The following is a 19,918-nucleotide window of genomic DNA, read 5'->3' as shown; positions in this document are numbered from 1 at the left end:
TAAGTGTCACAGAGAGATTCTCCCTCTTTCTGTTTGTAACTGGAAATCTCTTGCCGTTTTCTAACAAACATAGCTGGGGGAAAGTACTGTTCCAAGAACTTATCTTCAAGATCATCCCATGTGGTGATGCTGTCAGTAGGAAAGGAATGAAGCCACTCATTTGCATCATCTGTCAATGAAAATGGGAACAGTTTCATTCTCTTGCCTTCCTCAGACAAACCATCCACCTTCACTATTTCACATAATTCAAAGAAATTTGTGAGATGTCTATTGGCGTCTTTGTTATGTCTACCAGCAAAATGAATCTCCTTCAACTCTCGGTATAGAGCGGGACTTATTTCAAATTTGTTGATTGTAACCGGTTGGTTATGGATGGGCAATCGAGCACAATTTATATTCTGATTCCCATACTCGCCGAGAGTACGTTCTGGTAGTGGTGGATCGGCCATTTCAGTAACTATGATGGAATCACCCAAAACCTCTTCTTCTACAACTAAATGTCTTTCCCTTTGTCTCCTTTCTCGAGCCGCCTTTCGATGTGCCTTCGCTGTTTTTTCAATTTCAAGATCAAAGATAAGTTCAGCTGAGGACTGGCCTCGCATACAAGGTTAGACAGATTGTGAGTAATGAAGAGTTTAAACTAAAGAAAAATAAATAATTAAGTAAAAACCAAACAGTTTCAAAATAGAATTTTTTTTTTTTGAAATAAAATAAAAGAAGAAATTTTATTGCAGAACAAAAAATCTCAATTCAGTAAATAATTTAAATTCAATAGTGATATGGCAATCCCGGCAACGGCGCCAAAAACTTGATAGCGTTTCAGCAAGTGTACTGAATCGTTGCAAGTAATAATAAAACGGTAGCACCGAGTGTCGAACTCAAGGATTGCGTTTTACTATTGAATTATATTTAGTTACTAAAATTGAACAAAAAGTTCCCAGTTAATTGAAATAATAATTAAAATTGACAGCAGTAGCAAAATTGATCTTTTATAAATTGAGAAAAATGTCAGGGATGAGTTTCACTTCGAATCCAACCTTGGTGTCTAATTTGATCCTAGTTATTGAATTCCTTTATTGAATTATTACCGAATTCTCTTTATTATTCTTGCCCTAATGTCTTAGTGACAGAACCTTTAATTCCAAAGTAACCCCTAATTCCTTAGTAGATTTAAGATTAGAACTAAGCATTACTGTATAGAAATTCTCTTGTAAATTATTGCTTTGCAACTAATTTAATTGGTTTCATGACCTGCACCTATGTCTAGACTACAAATTCATGAATTTCTCATCTCAAGCATTCGTAAAGTCCACTTCCGTTTCAAAATACAAATCGTAGAACATTTTAATGTTGATCAAGCAATAAAAAGCATTAAGCACGGAGATGAGAAAAATAATTCAATAAACTCATTCATATAACTAGAAATCAAATCATAAAAATAAGGGTTTCATCTTGTTACACTCATCCCCTCCTTTGTCATTCAAAAAGGTAAGAGAATAGCAACTAAGATGCTAAGGAGGGAGAGGATCCTTCCAAAGAGGAGGATTTTCCTGGTAGAGGAACTTCGGGAGGAGGAGGAACCGGATGAAGTGGTGGAGGTGGAATTCCCACCTTGGGAGCAAGTTGCTCTATGAGCCAAGTTCTCAGCAGAGTGATTTCCTGATCTTGCTGAAGCTGTCGAGCCATAATGATCTGCAGTGCAGCCATGATATCTGAATTGGAAGGTTCAGACTGGCGAGGAGGAGTGCGAAGATGAGTTGTTTGTTGAGTAGTAGTGGCAACAACTGTATTGGCAGGCCCAAAAATAGATGGAAGAGTGCCAACAGATGTGAACATGGATGGGAGAGATGCAAGTGGGGTAGATGGATTTCTAGATGGGGCAGCAGGTTTTGGGAAGTTCAAAAACTGACTAATGCTAAAAACAGAAGAGCTGGTTTTTTGTGGTGAAACAAAGAGTGGTGACATGGTGCTGATGTTTTGATTAGTCAGAAATGTCCCAAAGTCCTGAATTGGGGAGCGAAGAAGTTGAGAAAAAGAAATGACGCCAGTTGAAGAAATGGTGGATGATGTAGGGAGAAAGGTTGAAGGATTTTGATGTTTTGTTGGAGAACGTGCTTGAGAAGGTGAAGAACGTTCTTGAGCAGGTTCGAGAACTGCTTCTTGTGAGTGGTCATATGAGGAGGGTGTAAATGGAATGCAAATTGTGGCAGTCCGGACCCGAGCAAATCGTTTTCTTTTGAGAGAGGTGGGAAAGGAAGATGTGGTGGATGAAGGTGGGGCAGAAAAAGTCTTTCTCATATGAGAGAGATTTTTGGTGGAGAATTTGAAGATTTTGATTGGAGATTTTTCAGAAGAAATGGAAACTCCAAAATACCTGAAGACTTTAGTCAATACCATTCCATAAGGAACAATATTCTTCTTGTAGTCTTTGGTTGTTGCACAAATTATGTGCTGAAGAATCACATGAGGCAGGTTCAGACGCTTGCAATTTAGGAGATGGTGGATGAGCAAGGCGTCATTGTCAGATACATACTCATGACTCCCATAATGAGTGATTAGAGTATGCTGACACATACTGTTGAACACCTTAGGGAAGGGTTTGAGGTATGTTGACAAGTAGCGGGTTGATCCTTCTTGAAACAGATCAAAAAGTACTTCAGTCTTTTGAAGATTCAAAGCTGAGTACTAGTTGTTGCCAAACACAGATGGACCCTTTATGGGCAACTGAAGAATTGAAGCCAGAATGTATGGCGTTAGTTTGATCTCAACTCCCTTTATCGTGGAAATGGTAAGGGATTTGTCAGCAAAAGTCTTTGCATTGCAGTAGAATGCTCAGACAACATCTGGGTAGTACCATTCAGACGTTTGCAAGAATAAGGTCCAACCAAGAGCATATGTGTGATGTTGGACAAAATGGCCTTCAATGATGAGTTTGTCAAAGACAAAAACTCGTCTGATCCCAACTGGGCGTTGAGCCCATTTGTTTTTGAAGAGTTTGGATTTGTTTGGGGAAATTAGAGGTAGAGTATTTTGTTTGGATTTTTTAGGGGGTGGAGATGGTTCAGATTCAGAAGAAGTGGAGGTAGAGGAACGTTATGGAGTGGGAGAACATTTGGCGTGTGTTGATGGAGAAGGTTGTGGACGTGGAGAAGATTCTGGAGGAGAAACTGTGTGAGTAGGAGAACGTTATTGATTTAGAGAACGTTCTTGTGATGTAGGAGAAAAGGGAGTTTGAACAAGAGAACGTTCCAAAATCGAAGAATGCTCTTGAGGTTGGGGTGGGGAACATTGTGGAGAATTTTTTGGAGAGGCGGGTTGACAACATTTTAGGTTTTGTTTGGGAGTGAGGGTTTTTCACCTTTGAGGATTTGGGAGATTCTTGCGAGCAAGGAATTGCGCAATCGTCATGGCAGATTTTGTTTTCATGGGTTTTGTTTTTGGTTTGGATTGAGAGTTGATTGTGAGGGTTCATAGGAGAAGGTTGATTTGGTGTTTGTTTGTGCCCTTGCTGATGTTGGAGGGAAGGAATCAGAAGAATCATCAGTCTTAGTATCTAAGATGATGAAGTAGTGTGGTTTTAGGTTTCAGGGTGTTGAGGTTCCAATTCCATATTGAACCCTCATTGAGCGTCGTTTAGGAATAGTTTGGTTACGCAAATGTGGAGGAACCTGAGCAAGGTTTGGTGTGGGACGAGTGTATAGTGGTGGAAGGATAGTAGACAAAGGATTGGGATTGAAGATTTCTTGGTTGTTGTCAGAAGAAGTTGAATCAGAGGAGGCGTGTGGTGGTGTTGGTCGTGGTGGTGGAGAGGGTGAACGTTCCACAGAAGCAGATGAAGGGGATGAAGAGGATGGTGAGCAAGGATAAGCATTTTTGTGTGCGGATTGTTTGGTTCGCGCCAATTTTGTCTGAGCGTAAGTAATTTTGAGTGAGAGAGATGAAGGAGAAGACTGGTATTTAGATAGAATCTTGATGCTGGTTTTGGGGAAAAAGAAGGTGAAAAAGTTGAAAAGGATACTGTTTTTCTGACTTGAGGAGAGAGAGAAAAAAATAATGATTGTTGTTAACCTAGGGAAGGAGGAAAAGAATTTTTTGAGGCTATAAAGCTTGTGTCAGCACTCTATCTTCAGACAAAGAGACACATGTATTAAATGCCAAGATTTGCCTTTTTGGTTTTGAGAGGGAAAGTGATGGCTCAGAAGAGAATGTTTGTTTTTCAGAACAGAGAATGATACTCGCGAAACGGAGACTGATAAACGTTCTCCGTTTTCTGCAGAAGCAGAATTTATCCAGAATTTTTTGGATTTTTCATGATTTTCAATTTTTCTTTGATCAAATTGAAACTATCCTCGACAAGAGCCTTTGTAAAAATGTCAGCAAGTTGATTTTGAGTATCAACAAAGATTAATTCAATATCTTTCTTATTGACATGGTCACGAATACAATAATGTTTTATTTCAATATGTTTTGATCTAGAATGCTGAATGGGATTTTTAGACAAATTTATAGCACTCGTATTATCACAATAAATTGGAATACTGGAATAGCTTATAGAGTAATCTTGAAGTTGATTTTTCATCCATAGAACCTGTGAACAACAGTTTATTGCTAAAACATATGCGACATATGTTGTTGACAAGGCTATAGTGTTCTGTTTTCTGCAAGACCAACTAATTAATGCTTCGCCTAAGAACTGACATGCTTCACTCGTGCTTTTTCTTTCCATTTTATCTCCGGCATAATCAGCATCACAATATGCTATAAGATCAAAATATGAACCCTTTATATACCAAAGACCAAGATTAATGGTTCCAACAAGATATCTAAATATGCGTTATACTGCTGTTAAATGGGGTTCTTTTGGTGCTGATTGAAATCGAGCACATAATCCTACTGCAAACATTATATCAGGCCTACTAGCAGTTAAATAAAGCTGAGAGTCAATCATTCCTCGATACTCTTTCTCAGAAACAGAATTTCCATTTTCATCTTTTTCTAAAGAAGAAGATGGATAGATAGGAGTGGTCATGATTTTTGATTCGTTGATTTTGTATTTAATCAACAGATCTTTAATGTACTTTTCTTGACAAATAAAAATGTCGTTTTCATATTGTTTAGTTTGTAAACCAAGAAAGTACCTTAATTCTCCCATCATGCTCATTTCAAATTCACTTTGCATAAGTTTTGAAAAACCTTCACACATTTTTGCATTTGTTGATCCAAAAATGATATCATCAACATATACTTGAACGATGAGTAAATCATTTTCCTCTGTTTTCTTAAATAACGTGGTGTCGATTTTTTCCTCTTAGAAAACCATTTTTGATTAGGAATGAACTCAGTCGTTCATACCAGGCCCTTGGTGCTTGTTTTAAACCATATAGAGCTTTGGTAAGTTTGAAAATATGATTTGGTTTTGATTGACTTTCAAAACCTGGGGGCTGTTTTACATACACTTGTTCATTTAAGAACTCATTTAAAAAAGCACTTTTAACATCCATCTGAAACAATTTGATAAGTTTATGAGATGCATATGCAAGATGTATTCGAATAGCTTCTAACCTTGCAACTGGAGCAAATGTTTCATCATAATCTATACCTTCTTGTTGATTGTAACCTTGAGCTATTAATCTTGCTTTGTTTTTGATAACCTTACCTTCTTCATCTAGTTTGTTTCTGAAAACCCATTGTGTACCAATGATTGCTTGATCTAATGGATCAAGTACCAGGGTCCAAACTTTATTTTTCTCAAATTGGAGTAGTTCTTCCTTCATGGCATTTATCCAAGATTGATCAATAATTGCTTCTTTGATTGATTTTGGTTCGATCTGAGATATCATTGTCATGTTGTTTTCATCATTCTTGAATGATTTTCTGGTTATAATCCCATCAGTCGTGTCTCCAATGATCTGGGTTTGAGGATGATCTTCAATCGTTCTCCAGCTTTTTGGTGGAGAATGAAACAGAGATTGTTTATCAATCTCTGTTTTCTGCAAATTGTTTATCAATATGAAAACAGAGATTCTTTGTTTTTATGCAGAATGTTCTCGTTGCTGTTTTTTCTGCTTTGCTTGATTATGTTCTTAATTAAATTCACTCAAAAGCACAAGTTAAATTAACATAACATTTTAGAATCATAATTAACTTTCTTAATTAACCTTTGTTTATTTTCATCAAAACTTTAAATATGGAGTTTGTCTCAATAATAAATTGTTTCCACAAAATAATTTTTTTATCATCAAAACATGTAAGGGTCATAGTTCTTCAAACCAACTTGGTTATAACAAACGTGTCACTTTTTAGCATACAAGTGACATTTGTTCTGATGTTATAAAGTTTTTGGCTTTTAGCTTCAATGCTTTTCAAGCTCCATGAACTAGGTTGACATAACGACTTAAAATTATTCAGTGGATTCTCCTCTTGAATGATCTTTTCAATTAATTCATGAACATCCCACTTGTCTTTCATAGTGTTGTAGTTAATTTTCAAAGTTCCATACTAAGAAGAAAGTGAGTTCAAAATATACTAAACCATAAAAGAGTTATTCATTGCCATATCCAAAGACTATAGTCTTGTTGCGTTGTTATTTATCTCAATTGGGCACTGTTGCATGCCTCACGACCCATTAAACTTCATGACATTGAGTGACTTATTAGCAGAGCAAAAACGTTCTTCCACAAACTTAAGATATTCTATATCAGTTTCTGTTTGTGGAATTGTAATCTTAATGTTATTTGCAATAGTCATTCGCATAAACGTAAGATTCAACCAGTCAACCTGTTGGACCGCTCCCATGCCTTAAGCTCAAACTTTTCATCCTCAGTGTTGTTATCGTCAACATGTTTTTCCTCCAAAACTGACCAGTCAAGGTCCAAAGCACCTAAGTGGAAATTCACTTGTTCACTCCATTGAAAAAATTTCAAATCGTTGAAAATGGTAACATGGTAACAAATGTTGCTTTTGAATGAAAAAAAAAATCTACTAGAAAGTAATAATAAAATATATGCCCATTAAATTTATCATATACTCAGATAAAACGTCAAAGCACATTATAGTTCAACTTTGAAAAATCACTACAATATACTATAATAAATAATAACAATTTCATCATATTCAAGAAATTAAAATTGTCAAACAAACACATAAATTATCTTTAGACAAAAATATATATTTGATCCACAATTTCAATTTCTCAAAATCAAATTTATTGACCATAGAACAAAATTTTCCTTTTAGGTAAATATAATATTATGACTAATTAACAATCACATTTTTTATGGCATTCTTTCATCATTTTAATTTTCCGCTTTTGTGTACACAAATTTTAATAAAATTATATGTTTTTAGAAACAACTTTCATAACTTTCTTGAATAATATTTAATCACAATATGCATATAAATAATTCAAATAAAAATATATATTTAAGATATACATGCATCATATTAATAAAGTAAAAATTTGATTGTTTAAATCATTCATACGACGAATGTGCTTTATACATTGTTTAATATATTTCCTCTTAGTTTCAGAAAAAAGGCCAATAATAATAATAATAATAATAATAATAATAATAATAATAATAATAATAATAATAATAATTATAATTATAATACATTGCAAATTTATGTCTTATGGTTAACAACCATAAAAATGAAGTTGGTGACGATCAAATTGAATTATGAGATGCTTTTTGTCAACTTTTGAAAGAGGATAATAATATGAAAAAATTTATGGTCTATCAAAAGAGAAGTATTGTGAATTTAGAAAATCAAATCACCAAATTAATTGTGAAAAGTGCAATCCAATGTTTATGGCCTTCTCATGGAGTTTAATAAATCATCCAATGTAATCATGAATTGACATATTGTGAAAAGCGTTTGTCTTGTAAAATGAGAATAATTCTTTAAAAGGGAGAATTTTTATACTTAAAACATAAACTAAAACTTCAACATTTTCTATACTTATTTTATATGGACTAAAACTGAATTAGACCTATATTATAGGTTCATCAACATTTTAAAATGGAGTAATGTAGTTAGACATAACAATAGAATTCGCATATGTGGATACCTTCTCGAATTCATCCTGATTTTGATTAGGAAAATTCGCTTTTACTAGTCGCAGATGCGAGTTTTTCCTAAAATCAAAACTCAGGAACAAAGATAAATTTGAGGTGTTGAAATCCACTCCGCACTTGTCTTGCTACTAAAATTATACTATTTTAAATTTTTTTATACATACCTATTCCTTTTATTTAATATTTTTTATATATTATAAATTTTAATCTTTTAATTTGAATATTTTATTACTTTGTTATTGTATAATAATAATTATTTATTCTATAAATAAATTATACTTCATCAGATTCTTTTTATAAGAGACGATTGAATTTTAATTTGATCAATAAAATTTAATGAATTTTATTTTTAATAACTAAATTAAAAATCAATTACCTTTTATAACTTTGACTTTTATATTAATTGTCTTTTGTAGATGTAATGAATTTGATTTTTAAATTAATTATTTTATATATAGGAATGAGAACGGAGGAGTTCGAGGTTGATATTTTTAATGATTTGATTTTTAATGATTTTTAGATATTTTTTTTTATTATTATTTATTAATAATATTATGTCCTATTTTAAAGTCTACCAATTACCAATCACTTAGTCATTCCATATTCGATGGTATACGGTAGTCATTCCATATTCGGTAGTCGTTCCATATTCAGTTCAGACTATTTTTAAAACCTATTTATTTAAATAGACTAAGACTTATAAAAAAGTCTATAAGATCTGACAGATCCACCTATATATATTTTACTATTTATTAATGTTATTTTTTATTATTATTTATTAGTAATATTATTTCTTATTTTAATGTCTACCAATTAGCAATCACTTAGTCATTCCATATTCGGTAATTGTTCCATATTCGATAGCTGACAATCTCTCATTAGTCGTTTCATATTTGTTTGAGAGGTAATAATGAGTTCATTTGTTTCAGGAACAAATATATTATTTGAAACTAAAAATCATTTTTAAGGGTTTAAATGGTGTTTGTTTCAGATTTTTTAAAAATTATTTTGTTAGAAAAATTATTTTTGGTTTGATATATATAGATATGTAAAATATATAATTTAAATATTTTAATATTATTAAGGCTTTTAAATAGATTTTCATATCAGACAAGACTTTTAAAAATGTCAGGTCAAACCTAAAAAAAGGTCTATAATAGACCGTAAGTCAGACTCAAACTTAAAAAATTAATTGTAAGTCAAACTCTGATATTTTAAAGTTATAGTATAAACTTAGAGTATAGTATAAACAAAGAATATTTTAAAGTTATATAAACAGAGTATAGTACAGAGTACAGTTATAGACTCCTACTTGACCTATTCATATTCCAAACGATAAACAAAAATAGATCCATATAGTTATAGTATGAATTTTAAAACAGAATAATTTAGTATTTTTTGTAGCTATACCTTTTTTTTATATAGATATTGGATTATATTGGTAAAAAGTAATATAATACAAATGATAAATAGATTTACGTCAAATCTATTTATAAACATTTCTAAACTATAGAAAATAACTATTATTAATTTCTAAACGACTGCTAGAGTTTCCAATAATTACTTTAAATGGGTGTGAAAAAAAAATGATAATAAAAATTAATGTAAACTAAAATAATTTGATGTATTTGATTTTAAATTTTAAAATCAAATATACTAATTTTCTTTAACTCACTTTATTTATATTTAAAATATGAGGGATATATATATCATAGCATATGGCTCAAAGAGTATTGCTTCCAATTTGATCAATCTTCCTTTGTTCAAAAGAATGTCACTAATCTCAACCTTGTTTCTAGCTGCTTTAGGTGCTCTCACATTTCAAATCTTCTATTTCTCACCTATAGATCCAGTTTTGCTTGAAATACCACCTTCATTATTTTCCACTCTTTCAACCAAAAACAACCAATTACAGGTGAAGAAAAGCTTAATGAATACTTGTTGCATGATGTTATAATTATTGTTTTTATGCTATATTAATTGTTAATTTCCTTAATAAACAGAATGTGATTAAACTTGGAGAAGGATTTTTGAAGCAACCAGAAGATGTTTGTGTGGATAAAGAAGGGACCATCTATACATCAACAAGAGATGGTTGGATTAAAAGATTGCCAAGGAATGGAAATTGGGAGAATTGGAAGTATATACATAATTCTACTTTGATTGGAATCACAACAGCAAAAGATGGTGGTCTCATTGTGTGTGATGGTACTAAGGTAAATAATTAAGACTTTTACTGCAAAACACTGTAAATGCACAAAATTTTACATTGTCGCGGCGTAATGTAAAAACTTTTTACGTTGACGATGACAGTGCATATAAATTAAATTCAATAATTAATACATGGATTTGTTGAATTATGTTGATAATTCTATTTTGCAATTTAACTATGATATCTTCTCTGTTTTAATAAGTATCATTTCTTCGCTGAATTTTCTTTTATTGGAAAAAGAGGGTATGATTTTGAAAATAAATATGTGATTATAAGTTGTGAATGTCTTCCTATAAATTGATTTATAAATTGATTTAACGGATTCAGTTTGGTCTAATCTAAATATTTAAATTTTAAGAAATTGCAAGAAATGTAGAAGAGTATAATCATATTTGACTTTTAAGACTTGTTAAAAAAATTGTTAAGAAAATTAGTCAATATGTCAAATATAAAATATAGCATGATTAAATAACACATCTGTATATTTTGCAGGGTTTGCTCAAGGTTACAGAAGATGGTTTCAGTGTTATCCTTTCACTAGAGAATGATTCTCAATTAAGGTGAGTCTCACGTAAATAATTCATGTATATACTTCTTTTCTGTTTTGGTATGTTCTTTAATGTGTAGTTACATTTTTTTAGAAAATAATTATTCTTTTAAATAAAATAATCACAAATAGTAAAATAATTAAATAGACTATTTAATTAAATGAGAGTATTAATAAAACAAGAAATAAGTAAGAAGTAAAAGCAAAGTTATAAATATAATATGGTTGGACACTTCATATTTATATTACAATTTCATAATAAAAAAATTTATTACCCAACTTAGAAATTTTACAAAGACAAATTGTAAATTTTTTCATACAAATTTTACATAGATAAATCGTAAATCCTCTCAAACACTATTTTTCCGCAAAATATTTACAAAATCTGTCAAAGACACAAAACTATCCAAGTTTCAATCGCCACACCCAAAGATCTAAAATTGTTGTGAAGAAATAAAACTAAAACAAACTTTTCGTATTTTTTAATAACTCTTCATTTCTTTTTTTTTCTTCCTAATACTTGAAGTGAGATTTAGATGAGTATACATTTTTGACACAACACTCACATGAATCCCTCTATTCATTGACTCAAATGTATCCATTTTTTCCTCACTTTCAATCCTTCATTGCTTTTGTGTTCTTTCTCATGAACTCTTCTCTTGCGTTGTAGATAAGTTTCCATTTCTCCCACTTTCATTATTTTGACAAATTAACACTCTATAACAAGTAGCACTTTCATTATTCTAAACTTTAACTTGACAAAATGAGACAAAAGACGATACAAATTGATCTTCGAAATTGTAAATACCATAAAAATAGTCTATTATTTTTGTAAATTAGTAAATAATCTTTTTATATAAAATTAATGAGGTTCAAAGACAATCCAACCCCTCACAATCATTTGCAGCACCTCAAAGTAATGTATTATTAAAAATTAAGAAAAGAGAAATTAGTTTGGAGACTAGGTCAAAACTCTAAGAGATAAAAAAACACCTCATTAAAACCATCCTTTGTAGTCTATGAATATCCCATTCAAAACAAGTTACAAACTAACTTGGCCCATTCAAAACAAACATATTCAAAAAGTATTTTTTTTTCCTACCCAAATATTTTTAATAGTCATAGACATATTTAATTGGGCTTCTTAATTTTCTTCCCATTTCTCACGGTTGAATTGAATTTATTCAGTTCTATTCATTTTCTTATTTCTTAAAGTCCTTGTTGATATGGAGGAGTTATACACTACTAAAAAAACACATATAAACTACCGTCTCTATATATAAAATCCATTTAGATTTTGTTTCCTCTCTTTTCATAAAACCTCTTTTAGATTTTTAGATGTTTTAATTACTTTTTTTTATCAATATATCCTTAATTACATTACATATTTTTTGCAATTTACAATAAATACTATAATAAAAACAACACTTAATTAATTTTCTTTCTTAAAAGTTAAACATATAAAACAACAGAAATTATTAACAAATTTAATATTATTTCAACTTTCTTAATAGATGTGATTTAGTCAAAGGAGTTCTATATCGAGGTAAAAAAATAAACCTTTCTAATGTCCATTTAAAAAAATGGGTACATTTATATACTCATAAATAATTGAATGTTTTTTTAAGAAAAATTATTATTAATTAAAATGTTACAGATAACTATTTACAACCTTCTTAAATGAATAAATTCTTACCAACCAACTAGCATTGACCTCTTTAAATTAATATCATTGAATATTAACTATTATATTCAATAATTTTTTTTTTCTTTTGACTTATACTCAACAAAAACTTTAAGATGTCTTGCCTATTACCATTCAAATTAGGTCCACCTTTGGACCCCTATATATATGGTCCATATTAGATGCAGCCATGCATGCAATTCTAACACCTATAATGTGACCACAAAATAGGTAGGAAAGATCATAGACTCAAGGCAAGTTGATGTACAAGTAAATGTGTTCACATGACTCTAAACTCGGTCTAGATGATGACAACATAATAATAGTCTAAACTTAAAGGTTAAAATAATTTTCACTCTTTATAAAGTTACTAGCTTTTAAGTATACTTCAAAACTAAATTTTATTGAGACTATGTTTTTAATTAGTTCATAGAGGAATTAAAATCAGCCTTTTTTTTCATAAACTTTATTTTTAAATAGATATTTTAAAATAAAGTTATATAAGGACTAGACTAGTAAAAAATTATAATTTTGAAGCAATATTTTTCTTATTCAATAATTTTATCGAGATTCAAAATATATTTAAGATACCCATAAAAAAATTATTTGGAAGAATCTTCCTTTGGGTAGGACCAGTTAGTAGGCACTGTCTATGAACAATTAATGAATGATTTCTTCATAAAAACAAATAATGATATTTACTTCTATTTGAAATGCGTACAAGATTGAGACTTTCAAAGGTTTTGTTTTCTTTTGCAAATATGGACTAGATATGAAACTCATAAGTTATAGTACTACTAATAATCTTCCATGGTTATGCTCATGAAACTCTAGTTTTTTTTTTATTTTTTAAAATACATTTTTAATTAAAAAAACAATAATTCATGCACTATTACTTTGTCCGTCTTCACAACTATTCACAGTTATAATAACTTCAAAGATAACTATAGTAAAAGTCAAATATCTTTAATGATCTAACGATTGTAATTGATTGATAATATAAATCTTTTTACGCGGTCCGTATATATAAATTAAATTTAAAAAAAAAAATACAACTAGTATGTTATAATAATCTTGAAATTTTTTATGGGATTATAGGTTTGCGGATGATGTAATAGAAGCAGTGGATGGAAACATATATTTCAGTGTTCCAAGTACAAAATTTGGTTTACACAGTATGCATCTAGATGTGCTTGAGGCAAGACCTCATGGACAACTTTTAAAGTACAATCCTACTTCAAATGAGACCGTTATTGTCGTTCATGATTTGGCCTTAGCCAATGGCGTTGCACTATCCAAGGACCAAGATTTTATTGTGGTTTGCGAAACTTGGAAGTAAGTTTTTAATGAAATATAAATTTTGATACAAATATCAGACATGGTATAGTGTTGTTTACCTTATTTATTGTTTTAGAAAAAAACTTTCTATAAAATATTTATTTTAAATTATTGAGGGATATTTTTGTACACTAATTTACTAATCATTAAGATAGTTAAAAAATGATTAAAGTACATAAATATCTCATTAACTATTTAAACTTTAGAGTACTTTATTTATCACTAAAATACAAGTTATAATTAATCACCTAGAGTGCTTCATTAACTATTAAAATAAAATACTTTAAGTAGTTATTAATTAATGACTTACATGTTTTAGTTGTTAGTGAATAATGAAGTACTTTAAATTTTTTTTTTATAGAAAATACTCTAAATTGTTAATGAGATATCTGTATATTTCAATTTTTATAGTTATGTTAAAAAAAAAACTATTAATAAAATACTCTAAATGTTTAGTAAGATAAACCTATATTAATGTTGCAAAATAACTCTCCTATCTAAAAAACTTTATTTTAAAGAAAAAATTTATTTTGAGAAAAAAATACAGTAAATAATAAATACAAAATAATTACGACACTTCGTATTTGAGTCAAATATTGTGCTTGAATAACATAATTAATTAATTAGTTTAAGGGTTTGTTGAATTATTAGTCTTACATTGTTGACCTAAAAAAATTACTTATAGAACTAAAATTATTACTAAATTAATACACTCCTTATTGGTACAATTTATGTTGTCTTAAATTATTTACCTTGTTTGTTTTCGTGTTCTTTTTTTTTTATTTTTTTTTTATGAATCAGATTTAGGTGTATGAGACATTGGCTAAAAGGAATTAATAAAGGCAAAACAGATACCTTCATTGAAAACCTTCCTGGTGGACCTGATAACATTAATCTTGCTCCTGATGGCTCATTCTGGATCGCTTTGGTTCAGGTATAAGAACTAGAATGAAATATAATATATACTAGTTTGACTTTAAATTCATTCGTAAAATTTAAAAATAGTATACTAGTTTTATCTCTTTTTATAAGTATTTTATTTTTCGTGTATTAAGAAAAATATGATGTATTTAATGTATCTATTTTGTGTATAAATATTTCGTAATACTCTTATATGTATAATTGTGTCCTTATCAGCATATTAGGGATTGAGGTAGTGAGTTAGATTTCTAAAAAATCGAATTAACAACAATAAATTATCAACAATAAAAATCACTCTGAATTATTAACAACAATAAAAATCGAATTAACAACAATAAATTATCACCATGTTAGGGATAGAGGTAGTACATAATTGTGTCTATAAAACATAATTATGTTTTGAATTCAAATTCGAAATTTCACAATTTTATATAATTTTTTTTATTATTTCATATGCATACAAAAAAAAGCAAAAATATCTTAAATAAATTAAATTTTCTGACGTTGAGAGTGATTATTGGTTTTTCTTCTCTTTTTAATTGTTATTTTAATTTATATTGAAGTGTTGATTTATTATACGTAATAAGCACATCATTGTAGAATTAGTAGTTTCTCCTAAGATTCAAACCAATAAGAAGTGATGTTAATTTGTTTTTCTTCAATATTAATTGATGCTACAGTTAACTTCTGAAAAGACAAGGTTTGTGCACACCTCTATGGTAATCAAGCACTTGTTAGCTTCATTTCCAAAGCTAATTAGCCTGATTAATACTTCAAATAAGTCAGCAATGGTGGTGAAAGTAACAAATGAAGGCAAGATTATCAAAAAAATTGGTGATAGTGAAGGGAAGGTGATGAATTTTGTAACTTCAGCTGTGGAATTTGAGGACCATCTTTACCTAGGTAGTCTTACATCTAACTTTGTTGGAAAATTTCCACTCCAAATGCGTAGAAAAAGTGAAAATATCTTATGAGTTTTTGTATGTAGCACATCTAAGTGTTACTACTATTATGTAAATTTTTGTTTGTTATTGATCTAGGAATAATACACGGATGGAATTAATCGTGAGAAAAATGAGATAAATTATCAATATTTTATGGTTTGTTAGTTATTTCATAATTTAGAATTTATCAATGTTGCAAGAAAAATGAGATGAATAAACTACTAAATTTATTTATGTTGAACTCTTTATAATATACTCTTTCTAGTTTCAAATATAAGAGAATATAGAATAAAAGAAAATGCATTTTTTATTTACTCTACTTTATCTTATATTTAAGAGTTAGACACTACAATTATAATAATAGATATGGATGAGGTAAGTGGACAGTTTCATGTTGATCCAAACAACCAAGAATTAAGGAGCAATATATAGTGAGAATGTTCTTCGTTTATGTTGGAAACGGAGAAGAATGCTCTTGATCAGAACTGAAAACACAGAAAACGGAGAACGTTGCTGAAAACGTAGAAAACGGAGAATGTTCTCCTTTCTGCAGTTTAAAGAAATCAGTTTTTCAATCAATGTAAAACTAAAATAAAGAAAGATAAGGGAAAAATAACACCAATATTTACGTGTTCAACCTCAATTGATGAGACCTACGTCACGAGCAAGCAAACAATACAATTTCACTATTGAGATTTGAATTTACAAGATTAAGTCACTTCAAGAATATTGTTCTCTTCCTAGTAGCTATCACTGTTGAGACTCAACAATACTAGTCTTTTTCTTCACAATCTCTCTTTTTACTCTTCCTTAATCTCCTTTCTACTTTCCTATGAATCTTCTTGGTAATTGCATAAACCTCTATTTCTCACATTACAACATCAAGTGTATTTTACAATTATATATAGTATGCTAAATCAGTTAGCTTAACTAACTATAACTACCTTGTCATAATCAAATTGGCAAAATTCAGTTATAACAATAACTAACTCCAAGTTGATGTTGATTTGAGGCATATCTCCATAATTCTCCACATTGACTCAATATCAGAATAATTCAATCATTGTCTTTGCTGCCATTGCCTCAGCTTTACTCTTTGTTGAAGCCAACTATGTTCAAGCAATACTTGAACTTAGTTTTTGAAAGTGATTTGGTGAAGGCATCAGCAGGATTATCCTCAATTGCAATATTCTCCACTATAACATGCTTTGTATAAATTACATCCCTTATGAAGTGAAACTTAACATCGATGTGTTTAGACTTATTATGGTACACATGATGCTTGGATAAGTGTATAACACTTTGACTGTCACAATAAATTGAAACACATTTCTGATTTATTCCTAGTTCACCAATCAATCATTTCATCCATATAGCTTCTTTAACACATTCAGTAAGAGCAATGAATTCAACTTGAGTTGTAGATAGAGCTACCACTGATTGTGTAATTGCTCTCCAGCTTACAACAGTCCCATATAGAGTGAAGACATAATCAGAAATTGATTTACTAGTATCCATGTTTTCCAGCATAATCTGAGTCTACATATCCCTTGATTGGTTCTTTGTCATGATGAGCCTTTTTGAACTTTAATCATGTTGTTAGAGAGCCATTTCAGTACCTCATAATCCACTTGAGTGCTGACCAATGCAGTGCTCTTAGATCAGTCATAAATCTACTGACAACATTCACAGCATAAGCCAAATCTGGCCTGCTGCAGATAATTCCATACATTATGCTGCCAACTCCACTAGCATAAGGAATGGTACTCATTCTTTGTCTTTTCTCATCAGTCTTAGGTGAATCTTGTTTGGACAATTTGAAATTGTCTCAAATGAGTAGTAAGATGTCTTGCCTCATTCATTCTATATTTAGTGACAACTTTCTTCAAGTAGGCAGGTTATGAAAGAAATAATTCCCTCTTCTTTTTGTTTCTGTTAATGTCCATTCCTAAGATCCTCTTGGCTTCTCCAAGTTACTTCATCTCAAATTCATTGTTAAGGTCAGATTTAAGCCTTTTAATCTGGTCCTTATTTGAGCTTGCAAGAAGAATATCATCCACAATGAGTAATAGGTAAGTGACAACTTGTTCTTGATCGTCTCCTTTCATAATGTAAACACATCTGTCAAAGCTACACCTTTGGAAACTAGTTCTTATCATGAAATCATCAAACTTCATGTACCATTGTCTAGGACTTTTCTCTAGGTCATAAAATGAAATTTTTAGAAGACAAACCTTGTTGCTGCCTTTAGAAAATTCTTTAGGTTGCTGCAGATAAATGGTTTCTTCAAGATCACCATGTAGAAATGTTGTTTTGACATTCAGCTACTCTAATTCCAAGTCTTGATGAGTTACAATTGAAAGCATAATTTTGATTGAACAATATTTTACAGTAGGTGCAAATACTTCATTGAAATCTATTCCTTTAAGCTGAGAAAATCACTTTATAACTAATCTTGCTTTGAACCTTATCTTCTCTTGTTCTTGAATGCCTTCCTTTCTCTTGAACACCCATTTTGATCCAATTACCCTTTGACTCTTAGGAATGTCAACCAAAGTCCAGGTTTTATTCTTTTCTAATGACTGCATCTCTTCATTCATAACAGTCATCCAAGCTTCTTTATCTTCACTGTTAATGGCTTCTTTGTAGTTGTTTGGTTCATCTCTTTGAAGATCTTCAGCAACAGTTAGAGCATAACAAATTAAATATGTTTGACCATATATGACTGGAGGCTTGATATCTCTTCTTTCTTTATCCCTTACCAAGTTGTAATTTACCAAATCTGGTTCTGGCGCAACATTATCATCAAGTGGTGTATCATTCATGTCTCTATGATTAGTCTCTTGGTATTGTTGCTTGAAATGTTGTCTTGTTGATGTTCTTCGTTTCTACAGAACTGACACAGAGAATGTTCTCCATTTCTGTAGAACTGAGACGAAAAATGTTCTTCGTTTCTGTAGAATTGAAACGGAGAATGTTCTTTGTCAATCATGAGCATTCTTGTTTCATCAAACACTACATCTTTTGATATGATGCACTTAGGCACACCTTGGTCAATTCTCCATGACTTGTAACCTTTTATTCCTTTAGGATATCCAATGAAAACACATTTGATTGCTCTAGGATCCAATTTATCTTGCTTTGTGTGATCAAATGCTAATAAGTTAAATACTTCCAGATTTGAGTAGTCAGCTGGTTTGTCATTCCACATCTCAATTGGTGTCTTAAATTCAATAGATGATGAATGGCATCTATTGATCAGGTATACTGTTGTAATTGCAGCTTATCCCCATTATGATTTAGGCAGCCCTGCACTCAAGATCATACATCTGACCCATTCCAAGATTTTTCTGTTCATCATTTCAATAATGCCATTTTGTTGAGGGGTACCTACAATTGTTCTATGTCTTTCAATACTTAAGTCCCTACAATACTTATTAAATTGCTCTGAAATATACTTCGGACTATTATTAGTTCTTAAACTTTTCAGCTTAGATTCCTTTTGAGTTCCACTTATCATATGCCATTCTTTAAATTTCATAAAAGTGTCACTTTTATTTTAAATGACATAGATCCACACTTTCCTAGAATAATCATCAATGATAGTTAAGAAATAAGAACAATAAACATGAGTCTTTTTCCTTGAAGGACCCCACAAATCAAAATAAGCATATTCAAAAGGTTTAGAGGTGTTGTGTTGGCCAACACCAAAACTAGTCCTCTTAGACTTTCCTAGAATACAATGATAACAAAATTCAATTTTTTCAATTTTGTCACGATTAAGCAAATTTTGTTTTGATAACTAAATTAAGCCTTTTTCACTTACATGTCCTAACCTCATATGCCATAATCTAATAGATGAATGCAAACTAGAGCTAGCAATTGAAGCTTGTGCAATTATGGTAGAACCATCTAAAATCTACAAGCCATTTCTTTTAATGCCTTTAACAATGATATCATCTTTATTAATAATAGTCATGATACCATCCTTTATGTTTGTGGAATATCCTAAAATGTCAAACATGCCAACAGAAATTAAATTTCTTTTTAATTTAGATATGTACCTTACATCCTTCACTAGTACCACCTTGACATTAAACATTATGAATCTAATTATTCCCTTGCCTTGTACCTTGCATGATTTGTTGTCGCCAAGCAAAAAGACTCCACCATCACAAAGATCTATTGATTCAA

The 19,918-nt window shown here is 30.5% G+C and overlaps 1 protein-coding gene across 1 annotated transcript; it reads left to right on the top strand.

Moving 5' to 3' along the window:
- The first annotated feature begins 9,791 nt into the window (after positions 1-9,791).
- On the top strand, positions 9,792-15,873 carry LOC101514070 (protein STRICTOSIDINE SYNTHASE-LIKE 4-like). The gene is made up of 6 exons (XM_004488021.4): positions 9,792-9,993; positions 10,082-10,294; positions 10,783-10,850; positions 13,620-13,856; positions 14,661-14,793; positions 15,461-15,873. The coding sequence occupies exons 1-6, from the start codon at positions 9,850-9,852 to the stop codon at positions 15,752-15,754; spliced, it is 1,089 nt and encodes a 362-aa protein (XP_004488078.1). The 5' UTR covers positions 9,792-9,849; the 3' UTR covers positions 15,755-15,873.
- Positions 15,874-19,918: the final 4,045 nt, after the last annotated feature.

The sequence above is a fragment of the Cicer arietinum genome, chromosome 1 (assembly GCF_000331145.2).
Source record: "Cicer arietinum cultivar CDC Frontier isolate Library 1 chromosome 1, Cicar.CDCFrontier_v2.0, whole genome shotgun sequence".
NCBI classification, from domain to species: Eukaryota; Viridiplantae; Streptophyta; class Magnoliopsida; order Fabales; family Fabaceae; genus Cicer; species Cicer arietinum.
The sequence above is the reverse complement of the archived record's forward strand: the minus strand, read 5'-3'. Positions and strand labels throughout refer to the sequence as shown.

What these genes read in the sequence shown, in the direction of transcription:
- LOC101514070 (XM_004488021.4), top strand. Translation starts at nt 9,850, where the DNA reads ATGTCACTAATCTCAACCTTGTTTCTAGCTGCTTTAGGTGCTCTCACA. An exon ending in CCAAAAACAACCAATTACAG is followed by an intron (nt 9,994 to 10,081) that starts GTGAAGAAAAGC and finishes CTTAATAAACAG; the next exon opens with AATGTGATTAAACTTGGAGA. An exon ending in TCTGGATCGCTTTGGTTCAG is followed by an intron (nt 14,794 to 15,460) that starts GTATAAGAACTA and finishes TTGATGCTACAG; the next exon opens with TTAACTTCTGAAAAGACAAG.